Below are 12,469 nucleotides of genomic sequence, written 5' to 3'. Positions count from 1 at the left end.
GAATAATATTTGCTTTACATGGCAATGAAACATTAAAATGTATGATGTAAAGTATGCATTTAGGTACTGTAAAATGCACAGAGTTCATTCTGCTGTAGCAAAATATCTGCCACAGTATTTAAAATTAAACAATACTATTTATTTACATGTTAATTCGCACGAACACTGAATAATTCCAAGAGCCGGGAAGTGAACTTCAATATGAAGTTTAATATCTTATGCTGATCCCACATCTTGCAAAAATTGGATTCTCAACTCACTTTCCCATACCTTCAATAATACACACACAAATTGTAAAAAAGATCATACTCTCTCCTTGAACTGCCATTTTCCTCTAGACTTTTTGGGCATAAACAGATCAACAGTAGCTTCCTCAGCATCCAAAAACTAGGGCATTCTTTTCTGTCAAAGACACTAATTTTTACTCATCTGCAGAATGCTCTTCATATATTTAGAGTGATAAATCAAACTATCCTATAAAATCCTTCCACTTCTGTATGAGACCAGACACCTGAAATTCTTATAAGGATTCCTTCCCATTTTATACAGGATTCAAACCTGGATCTTTCCAACCAAAGGGCAAAATAACATTGGAGGAAACCAATGATTATACTTCTATAAAATTTAAAATTTTGACAACTTCAGTGAACATGTTTTTCAGTTGTTATAACATTAATTTCATCACATGTGAAATGATGAAGTCAGTTTAATATGTGGTTACATTTTATGGTGCACACCTTAATACCTGGCACTTTACAATCTCATTAATATCAATTAGCAGCTGATCATTACATAATCAGGGAACTCTGCTCTAAACATGATATTTTATACATGTTTTACCTGACCAATGTATTACATTTTTTTTTTGTTTTGATTCAAAATGCTTTTAAACTTTACAGGATTTAATATTTAAAGTTACTGTTCTTGTGTGTCCCTATGATTCTGAAAATGATACCACTGGGTGCTATAGGGCTATCCTAGATGGCAAGGTTAAGGCAGAGGTTTCAGACTATATGCAATTCAAGAAGACCTCAGTGGCTGATTGGGCAGGAGACTGTAGCAGAACTGAGATTCCCAATCATTGTGGTCTGAATGCAGATCTCCCAGTTATTAAGTTCTGTGTCTGTAGTAGTGTGCCAACTGCATTAAAAGAAGTCACACAGGCATCTTTAATAAGGACAAAGGAAAACCATCAATCACATACAATATCCACACAGGTTTACAATTTATTGACAAGTGGCAACATGAACAGAACCATAAATCAGGAAGTTTCTCATCACAAACTGGTATGCAAGTAGTTGATATTTAATTCAGTCATCTGATCAGGGATTGAGATGAGCATTTCAGAAGCTGCACCATGACTGATTGGTCCATTTCAGGATCCACTCTGCTCACACTGACTAGGAAGAGGGCAGGGGGTGACTAGAAAAGATGTCTGAAAAACTTTTTCAGACATATTTTCTAGTAACCAGTCTGCCTCATTAAGTGGTTTTCTAGTTAACAGTCTGCCTCATTAAGTGGGCATTTTGGCTTAGGTGCTAGTTAAAACTCAATAATTAAAGGAATGCAGAGAGCACTCAAGAATAAACTAAACAACAGTTTAATGACTCTACTGTTTATTGCTGGTGAGATCTTTACTTGCTTTACTGTTAGCAAAAATGCAAATAATCCTTACTCTTAGTAGAGAAAAATTCTTCCAGAATCTCAGTGACATTTCAGGTCATCCCGTGGACCTACTGGCATGATTAACTAACTGTCAAACTGCAAAAAGAAATGTGACCAAAATCACTTACTTTTCAAGGCTTTTACTGATTTAACCAAATATCTGATTCAGTCAAAATTCATTTGTTTTGAGACTGCTAAATGATAATACATCAGCAAGTTAATCAGTAATGGACATTCAGGATGAAACGGTAATGGTGAAAACAGCTGTCAAGCAACACTGTCTTAGCATCCTATACTTCACAGTTTTCTTGACAATTCTTCATCTCGCTGATGGAAAATTCCCTCATAATTGATATAGCCTAAAGAGGGGTTAGCCAATTTATTTTCATGCAACTTCTCTCTGCTTTAAAACAAGCTGTAACCTAACATTTCTATTCACTGCACAATTACTAATTGTGCAGTGAATAGAAAAAAAAAATGAAAAATGTTTTATTAATTTTAAAATTAAGTATAATAAAAATTTGTACTTTAAATATATATAATTATTAAATAATTAATGAAGTTTGTGTCTTCATATCAATTGCCTTAGTATACCATAATGCAAAGCAACATCCTTTCAGGTGTGTATACACCCTAAAGGATATGTGCTTTGTGTTACAGAATACTAAGCTTTGCATTATGGGATACTAAGACAATTGATGTGAAGTCATTAGCCTCTATATATTGTATAAGTAGCTCAGTCATACTTTATGCACAAACTTCATTTGCTATTATACTTGGATAAAGGATTAAACCAAGAATATAATTTCTTGGCATCTTTAATTTATGAACTTACCTATTTGTGTTGTAATGATTTTTCAGCATTTAATAGACTTTGTGAACTTTGTATTTATATTTGTTTTGATGTGTCTAACCCTGAAGAAGCCACCAGTTTTCTTTTAAGTGTGAAACTAGTTGCTGTCATTTATTTATTTAAATAATGACTAATAAATTCCTGCTTTCTGTGTATTGTTTTAAGTTGTAAAACCTCTTTTCCTTAAAACAAACACTTTGTTAAATTTAGGTTGCTACCATTGTTGCATTAAACATATTAAAAAAATAATTCTTGTAGAAAGGCTTATAGCTGGTTAAACATGATTATTAAAAACTTAAGGAATTGACAGCGTATACTAGAAATATAAATTAAATCAAACTTTATTATATACTTTCCAATATTTCAGCAACGTCACGTTGCCATCTTCATGGGAACTTAAGATAAAGACACGTGCATGCAAGTACTACACAACAGCAAATGAGAAACAAAGCGAGGAGGCTACCGTTTTCTTAAAGTCCTGATGGTACCCCCCTAGAGGGCTATATTAGGTGTTCTTGGCCTTTGGGCTGAAGTTCTCCTGATGTATATTTCCCAAATTTGGGGCAGTCTCATACATCCAAATTTGTTGAGGTTTGGCATGTTCCTAAGGGCTGAGGCTGATTCCACGAATAGTCTTTCATATTTGAACTTGCTGCGGTGTATTACTGTAGTGAGTATCCAGAGCATGGTCTGCAAGCCCAGAGTGGCTGTACTGGTGAAATCGGATGTAGTCCTTGTGTTCTGAGATTCTGATATTTGCTGTCCTGCCTGTTTGGCCAAAGTAGGACAATTTACAGCTGCAATGGACCTGGTATACACCAGGTAGGTCTAGAGGAAGTAGTTGGTGTTTAGTGGAGCAGATAAGGGATGCCAATTTTCTATATGGTCTGTAACAAGAGGTCAAGCCATGTTTTTTTTAGGATTTTGTTGATTTTTTTCCGAGATGCCTTGGATGTAGAGAATGGTGATGGATTTAGAGTAATCTTTTTTTGTGAAGGGGGGAGGCGGGTTGTAGATAACTGGTTTTAGTATTATACGTGTCTTTATCTTAAGTTCCCATGAAGATGGCAGCGTGACGTTGCCGAAATATTGGAAAGTATATATTAAAGTTTGATTTAATATATATTTCTAGTATACACTGTCAATTCCTTAAGTATTTAACAATCATATTAAAAAATAATATGAATTTGTTCGCTGGTTCTGTAAAAATAGGATTCAGCTTTGATGTAACAGTTTTTTTTTCCCCACTTAAAATTAGGTCAGTAAAATAAATAATGGTTGATCAAATAAGTGTTACTTTGGCATACTGTTTGAACTGTAATGCAGATGGTCTCTGGCATGTGTATACTCCAGATGATGACCTTAATATCAAGGTTGAAACACTGGAAAATTAAAGTATTCTTAACACGGTAGTAATCTCCATAATTTATCAAAAATGAACGTATAATTTTCATTTATTTATTTTTAATATTATTTTCTTTATAATGCTACTAGTACCATTAAAAATTTATATAATGAATAATACTCAACACCCAAACATTGCCACCAAATAAAGAACCACATCTGATTTCTTGACCAGCATTCACAGATTAATCATAGCTCACCAAAACCACTAAGATGCTATAGATAGACTGATAACCTTTCATGAGTTGGGTTATTATTAAAAAAAAAAAACTTTTGATGTCTGTGCATGCATATTTTTAGAGATAGGTTACGATTAGTTATCAAAAGATTTTCAACATCCCTAGTCTAAGCAATATACCACACTTGATCATTTACATTTGTAACAGTTAGCAGCAGACTCATAACTTATTTCAACATCATTACAACATCAAAAAAAAAAAAGAAAACTAAATTATAAAACTATTCATTAACTGGCTTATATTTTGCTGGATTTCAAACTAGCAACTTCAGAGCAAATGACATGTTACAGTTTATATGTAACAATGAGCAAGTGAAACAATTCAAATTGTAACAGGTAAAAGATCTAAAGTCCTAATTTGGAACCATCTAATGTGTCAAAAAGAAGTAATACAGTTGTGTAGGAGTTGATCTTAGGATAATAGCCTCCTAAATTTCTGGCAAATTAATGCAGCCATACTTGTTAAGATTAGGAGAATACTTGATAGCCATTGCTGACTAAAAATAATAATCGAAACATTATTTTTAGCAGAATCTTTCAAATCATCAAAATATAAGCCAGCTAATAAACATCTATAATTTAGTCTGTATGTTGTTGTAATACCGTTAAAATAAGTTATGAATGACATCCAATGCCTAAGCTTGTTAATTAGATTAAGTTAGCAGCAGCACAAGCACTCTAAATTGAAAATAAAACAGCGTATATGAGTAAAATGAGTGTAACCTGATATTAAACCTAATAATAATTTCAGTTCATAAATGTTATAAGTACAATCGAAAGCTACATTTCTACATTTTTGTACACCAAACTGCGCTGTTATTAAATGCATACACAGATACTCTAAAATGTGCTTATTCTGTGTACACGAATATATATTTTTTTAAAAGTATAAACTTATGTCTGACTAAGCTTGTTTGGCCATGAGTGACAATCAAACACCACATTTTTTAGCCTTGTTTTCGATGACTGGCATATGTATACTATACAGAAAGAGTGAGTGAGGAAGGAGCAGATGCTTTGTAGAGTTTTCAGTATCTTTTTATGGACTTAGCCAATGAAAGTTTTAAAAGAGAATGGCGAAGAATTGCCTTCTAAAGATTGCAGTGATTTTCTTTAAAATTAATTGTTAGTGAAGGATAGTAATGGAATTACTGCACAAATCTTATTCTGATTTGAGTAAAGTTGACAATTTATTTCAGGAGCTGCAGGCTGCTTAACTACATTGATATCCTTAATGGAAAAATGCAAAATAGTTTTTACCAATATTTTATTGCTGAAGGATAACTGAGCATCTGTAACTTCTTTTAGAATTGATACAGTTTTAGATTACATAAACCAGCTTATATTGCAATTTTATATTAACTTTTTCCTATTCAGTTGTGCAGATAAATAAATATATTTTAAAATTTTATTGACACACACACACACAAAATAATTTGAATAGATGATTAATTGTCTGCACTGAAGTGTAATCATAGCAGTGTTTATAAATAATATAAATAATCTGTTTATAAGTTAAATTATATTTTATTTACAATCTTTGTGATATTCACATTAGTTACTTCATGAAATACCTACAAAAATTGTATTAATTCGGTTTTAGTTTTAAATGTAATGTGCACACCTGAACATTATTTTTTATCTAAGGATACTGTAACTATCATGAACATGCCACAATACAAAAACATAAAATTCCTACCTGTGATCCATGTAGCAGAAATGGGAGGATCAACTTGCCTGGTTACTTTGGGAAGCATGACAAAAATGATATTAGCACCTTGCATCGATAAAAATTGGGAAATATCAAGTTAGACGAAAAATTCTAATTACAGACATAAAAAACAGTCTTAGCAGATGAAATATGTTACTGACAATCCACTCAATATTTAGAAACACTCCAAGCAGTGGAAGGAAGGACTTAAAACAATTACACATGATAAACAGAACTAAAACTAATACAAAAAAGGGGGGAAAAACAAGAGAAAAATAAATAACCCAATTCATAAAACAACTCAGAATACAACTAAGTGGTGGAAGGATTACTAAAATTTGGCCATGCATTGTCATAAAATTGTGAAACATTGATCACACCATTTAACACATATCACAGATAATTCATTGCAAATTATGCACATAAACATTTAAGGTTTAAAAAAAATTCCATACGAATAACCTAGCACTTTTGCATGTGTGCCAATTACCTTAATGGTAAATCAGCTGTAAGTTGGTGCTAACTTTGCATATCAGAATGAGAAGGATTGGTTGCTGGTCATCCCCACCACACTTGAGAGTTTGAGGAATTGCTGTTGTTGGTCTCATGCCAGGGAGAAGGCAAAACAAATGCTATTAGTTGCTAAATAAAGAACATCTCTCTATTCACACCACTACATAACCAGTGTCGATAAATGTGCATAGATTTCCACTAGTAAAAGCTACCCACTTCTTGGGGAAGGATGATAATTAATTCTACACATTCTGATATCCAAAGATAGCAGGAAGATTATGAAATTTTTATTTCATAAGTAAATTTAATTTCCTTTTTGCATGCAAAAGCTGGGCTATACTTATGGAACCTTTATGTTTCTTTTTTAAAACCACTGGTGTTCTCCTCAGCATGAGACTTTCTTAGTTCCCCCCCCCCACACTAGATTCACCCCAAAAATCAAAAATCAACTCAACAAACCTTTACACAAGCTGATTTATTCCATAATGGAGGAATCTTCTTCCTGTATATCCACAAACTGTCAGTGTACCACAAAATATTGAGTTTATAAAAAGAGGAAGGACCAGAATTTAACCCTATCCATTTTGATATCCAAAAGATAGTGATACCAGGTATACATTTATAGAAGCTGATTTCTATCTCATTCATAATAGACATTTTCTTTTTACATGCAAAAGGTAAGTCATTCTTATGGATTTATATAGTAGAATGGAAAGAACTGTTACTGAATAATAATGTGCAAGTAATCACAGTAAAACAAAATAAATTTTCATTTTAAAGTGTTTAATCTGTTGCATCCATAGTGTAAAAAATTTTTTTTAGTCATTTTAGCTTTATCGTTAATTTTTTTTTTTTTTTGTTGGTTTATGAAAATAATAATTAAGTTAACACCTACATTAAAAATAAACCCTCCATAATTCTATAATTATTGTAATTTCATAATTACAACTTACTGATTTTGGGCACTGTTGGCTTTTTAAGAAATGACTACAATATTTTGTGGTTCCGAGGGAAGCTTTCAATATTCTACCATCTACGTGTATGTTATTAACTGCCTGTATTGCTTTAAGTGCATCATCTCCTCTGCAGAATGTAATATATGCACTAGCACTTGGTCCCTAAAAAAAGTATTAAGCAGATATATAAATTTGTCTCAGCAGGCAGGATAACAAAATCAGAGTTATCACTCAAATTCAGACATCTCTCATGTTTTTAAACTTATTATTGCAACATATTCAAAAGTCAGAGGCATTAACGTGAGTGGGAAACTATTTCTGTTATATGGCAGGTTCTTCATTTGTGTTAAGTAGCAAACAACACTCATGCAGTAAGGAAAACACATTTTCATTACTTTCAGTTGCAACAGGGGTCCAAGATAAAAAGTGGATTTTCTCATTAATGCAAATCATGTAAAGTTATATTAATTCATCATATTCTGGTCTATCGGATGCAAAAGACTTGTAATAGATTACTTCTGTTTAAACTATGTATCAGGATTTCCTATGAAAAACATGCAGTTGACTTGACCTGAACTTAGAATTATGACATAAAGTGGACACTTAACTTTTATCCCTCAGCACCTAGTCTGCTATCACTAAAGATATTGTATACTGTTGGATGATGGACCTTCTGTTTCTTGTGTGGATAGATAGTCATTATCATCACTGGAAAGTATTTATGACTGTAACAAACCTCGCCTGAATGAACAGAGAATTCTTCTTTTACTGATATGAATATATTTAAACATAACATGAACTTGAGAAGCTCTCCAGGTGTAAGAAATAAGGTGTCCAAGATCAAGGTGTAAACATTTTGGCCTTTAGCAATAGAAACAAAAAATGTTGTAGCTTGAAGACCTCTAGCAGATCAGTGCTGTATGAGTGTGGGCAAAACTGTTTAATTTTTTTTTTTTTTTGAACAACTGATAGTTGTATTCTTTTCGGGAAGCCTATTCCAAAGAACAGAAGCAGACAGAATGAAAGAAGAGGCAATGAAGTTGCTTTCTCAGGACTCTTATATCTGTGGTCTCTAACCTTTGGTCAAGTGTTTTACTTCTAAACCAGCTCCCAGATCCATAAGTTAAAACAGGTTAGCAAACCTGTTTTAACTTATATTAGCTCTGCTAACACATTCCTGGATGCCAACAATGTCAAGTTCTTACCTAATATCCTTGTTTTTAATATGATATTACCATTGATGCCATCTATTCAAGCACCTAATCTTTCTCAGGACTCTCGTATCTGCGGTCTCTAGTCTTTGGTCAAGTGTTTTACTTCTAAACCAGCTTTCAGATCCATAAGTTAAAATAGGTTTGAACACCGTCTTGTATACAGATAACTTAGTGGGTTGACTAATTTCTCTCTCTTATTCCATATAAATTTATTCAGTTGACTTCCTACATTACCTACTTTATTGATCCTGTTGTCTATTTCCATTTTTAATTTACCATCTTCATTAAAATTCGTACCTAAGTAGCTGAAATGCTTTACTTGTTCTATAAGTTCTCCATTCACAATGTAGTTGATATTTTCAATGCTTCTGCCTATTTTCATTGTCTTTGTCTTGTTATTGCTGACCTTTATACCATATCTATTACAACAATTATTCAATTCAGTCAGGGAATTTTGCAGACTTGTAACAGATTTATTTAGAAGTATAACATCATCTGCATAAAGCAATGAGCTGATGTTAACATCTAAAATTTTGATATCAGATTTAATACCACTTTCCTTCATAATGTGATCCATATAATGAATAACTGAGGGGATATCATCCTTGTCTGACACCAGATTTAACAATAAACCCATCTTCCTGTACTTTCTTCAATTCTAACTGCTGATTTAGAACACAAATAAAGACAAAGTACTGCTTAATATAATATCTCACTGATAATATACAACTGCAGCATTTTGAATAGTTTCTCTCTTGGCACCTATCATATACTTTTTCCAGATCTACAAAGCTTAAATACAGATCTTTGTTATATTTCCATGATTTCTCAAATATTTGTCATAAAGTGAAAATCTGATCCTGACAGTCTCTATTTGGCTTGAATCCAGCTTGTACTTTACCAAGCTCTTCTTCCACAATCATTCTCAACCGTTTCTCAAGTATACTGGCATAAATCTTATCAGGAACACTCAGTAGAGAAATACCTCTGTAATTCTCACATTCAGTTTTATTTCCCTTTTTATATATGGTTACTATGAGAGCTCCACTCCAATCATCTGGAATTCATCCCTCTGAACTATGCAGTGCAGCCACTGTAAGACTTTTATAATGAGCATTTCTGGTCGAATATCATCTAGTTCAGCCGCCTTTCCACATTTCATACTTTTGATAGCTTTTTCTTATTCAAGTATGGATATGTATTCCTGATTGCATGCTGGTTTTTCTCCAGTTTTCCTTTTACAGCATTCTTTCCTACATTTCTGAGCTTCTTCAACAACCTCCAGAATATCTTGCCACCTTCTTGATATTTATTTTCTATGTTCTTACCAACGTCTTCCCATGACTTTTGTTTAGCTAGTTTTACGCAGTGTTTAGCTTTCTTACATTTGTAACTGTATTCTCAGCACAAGCTGACTTATTTGCCAGGAACTCTTGATATGCTTTCTTCTTTTCCTTCAATGCCTGTTTAATTTACTGTGTCCACAAGGAGTTAGTATTTTTTTTATCCTTGCAGACAACTTCACACATGCCTCTCTGGCTGAATCAATCAATGTTTCCTTCAGAGCTTGCCACTGAATCTCCAAGGTTTGATTCCTGTTCTCAAACTGTTTCATTTTTTCTTGAATAATGTTTGTATATTTCAGTCTACAGTTCACATCTGAAAGCTGCTCAACTTTTATTCGCTTTAAAACTTTCTTACATGGGGGGGGGGGGGGGTGGGGGGGGGGGGGGGTGGGGGGGGGGGGGGGTGGGGGGGGGGGGGGGTGGGGGGGGGGGGGGGTGGGGGGGGGGGGGGGTGGGGGGGGGGGGGGGTGGGGGGGGGGGGGGGTGGGGGGGGGGGGGGGTGGGGGGGGGGGGGGGTGGGGGGGGGGGGGGGTGGGGGGGGGGGGGGGTGGGGGGGGGGGGGGGTGGGGGGGGGGGGGGGTGGGGGGGGGGGGGGGTGGGGGGGGGGGGGGGTGGGGGGGGGGGGGGGTGGGGGGGGGGGGGGGTGGGGGGGGGGGGGGGTGGGGGGGGGGGGGGGTGGGGGGGGGGGGGGGTGGGGGGGGGGGGGGGTGGGGGGGGGGGGGGGTGGGGGGGGGGGGGGGTGGGGGGGGGGGGGGGTGGGGGGGGGGGGGGGTGGGGGGGGGGGGGGGTGGGGGGGGGGGGGGGTGGGGGGGGGGGGGGGTGGGGGGGGGGGGGGGTGGGGGGGGGGGGGGGTGGGGTGTGCTAAATTGAGTCCTAACATTTCAAAGGAGTGTGTTCAATGAACTCTATTATTAAAATAGTTATTATATTAAATATTTATTACATATAATGAAATACGCTGCCCAATGATTTCAAGGTCATAACCAAAAGCGAAGTAATATGCAATGGTAACCTGCAAACGAATTTGGTGTCGTGTAAATCACGTTAAAAACTAATTTCAAAGAAGAATTATGCACTCTTATTACCGAAGAACCAGTAAGTTAATGTTGAGCTCCTGCGAAGCTCAAAAATAAAAAAAAAATTAAAAAAAAAGAAAAAGAAAGAAGATTAAATATCAAAAATTAAACAATTAAGAGAATCGGATTACAGTTTTAGTCTTACTTTGGATCGGTGTTGGAAATTAATATTGATATTTCAATACAACTGTTCATTTAGGTCACGCAAATATATTTAATTTAGGATCAGTTCTTATACCCCGATCATTTTCGTCAGTTCATATTCAAATATTGTAGACTTCACAGAATGCAAGTAGTCTGAATAATTTTGAAAATAAAAACTATACAATATATAAAATACATGTTTTACTGTACCGACATATGAAGCGATGATGCACAAATTTGGACGCGAAAGCTCAAAGTAAAATTGACTCTGCCTTAATCATGATATTCAATATAGCCTCTCAAAGACAAACTGATTCCGCTTTCCCGTGGTAAAATGGGAGAATAAAAAAAAACCCTCAGCTAACTAGACCTGTGGGTGGTAGATGAGTTTAATTCCTCAGTGAAACGCGATTCCTGTGCTTATTTGAGGCGTGAAGGGATTATTGCCTGTTTCGTATTCAGAGTTTGGTCTCCGTTTTCCGTTTCCTCCACTCATGCACTGAATCTGGCTGACCTACGTCACCAAAAATTAAACAAGCAGCGAACCATTATATGCCAGGGTACAGCAGTAAACTGGTTTACCGAACTTCGCCCACCAGATTGTAAACGACACGGAATCTGTTAAGGCTGCAGATGCTTCCCGATTATCTGGAAATTATTCCACTTGCAGCTGAGAACAGTGCGCAGGGTTCCGGAAACGTCGTGACTATGCTTAGATTGGAATCTGCCTTGTGAAAATGATGTACATAAGTCCCCTGTGAATCATGAAAACGATCCAAGTAACCGAATATATAGCAGAAGTGATGGCCTTGACTTCATAAATAATAATAGTAGCACCGTGTTCAAATATCTCTCACAAAAACCAACAGAAGTATTATTATTTGACATTAAAAAAATCAGATAACAAGATATTCAAAGCAATCTAGAATGCAACATGAAAATTTATCCTACGTCCGAAGTTTTTGATACTACGACTTTAAGCTCCTTAAATTAATTTAAAATCCATTTAAACCCAAATTGATCGACATTATTCACGTACTTGATAGTGCACCAAAACTTTCATCCTTGATTCAAGAAAGAATTTATTAAGGCATAGATTTTGGAATCTTGATAAACAACTAACATAAAGATATCTTTATGTTAGTTTGATAAACCAAGCTGACATAAAGATATGCATAGTAACAGAAACAAACAAATAAATAAAAGCTACAAAAGAATCAAACAACTATATACAAATCTACTATGGTGTAAAAAACGATTATGGTACATAAATCCCTAAAGAACGATATTGTATATTATAACTAGTTGAACGAAAGACTAATAGAAATTAGATTGAAGACATTAAGAGG

General features: G+C 35.4%; 1 protein-coding gene across 1 annotated transcript in view; it reads right to left on the bottom strand.

The window, feature by feature from the left end:
* The window catches only part of LOC150095178 (uncharacterized), a 251,994-nt gene that overhangs the window by 105,470 nt on the left and 134,055 nt on the right, over nucleotides 1–12,469 (bottom strand). Inside the window, exon 5 of the mRNA XM_090411216.1 lies at nucleotides 7,338–7,502. Within this exon, the coding sequence (XP_090267342.1) occupies nucleotides 7,338–7,502 (165 nt within the window). The remainder of the gene's footprint in view (nucleotides 1–7,337; nucleotides 7,503–12,469) is intronic.

The sequence above is a fragment of the Typopeltis vanoorti genome, chromosome 21 (genome assembly GCF_054136105.1).
Source record: "Typopeltis vanoorti isolate ZY-2024b chromosome 21, IOZ_Tvanoo_1.0, whole genome shotgun sequence".
Taxonomy (NCBI): domain Eukaryota; kingdom Metazoa; phylum Arthropoda; class Arachnida; order Uropygi; family Thelyphonidae; genus Typopeltis; species Typopeltis vanoorti.
The sequence above is the reverse complement of the archived record's forward strand: the minus strand, read 5'-3'. Positions and strand labels throughout refer to the sequence as shown.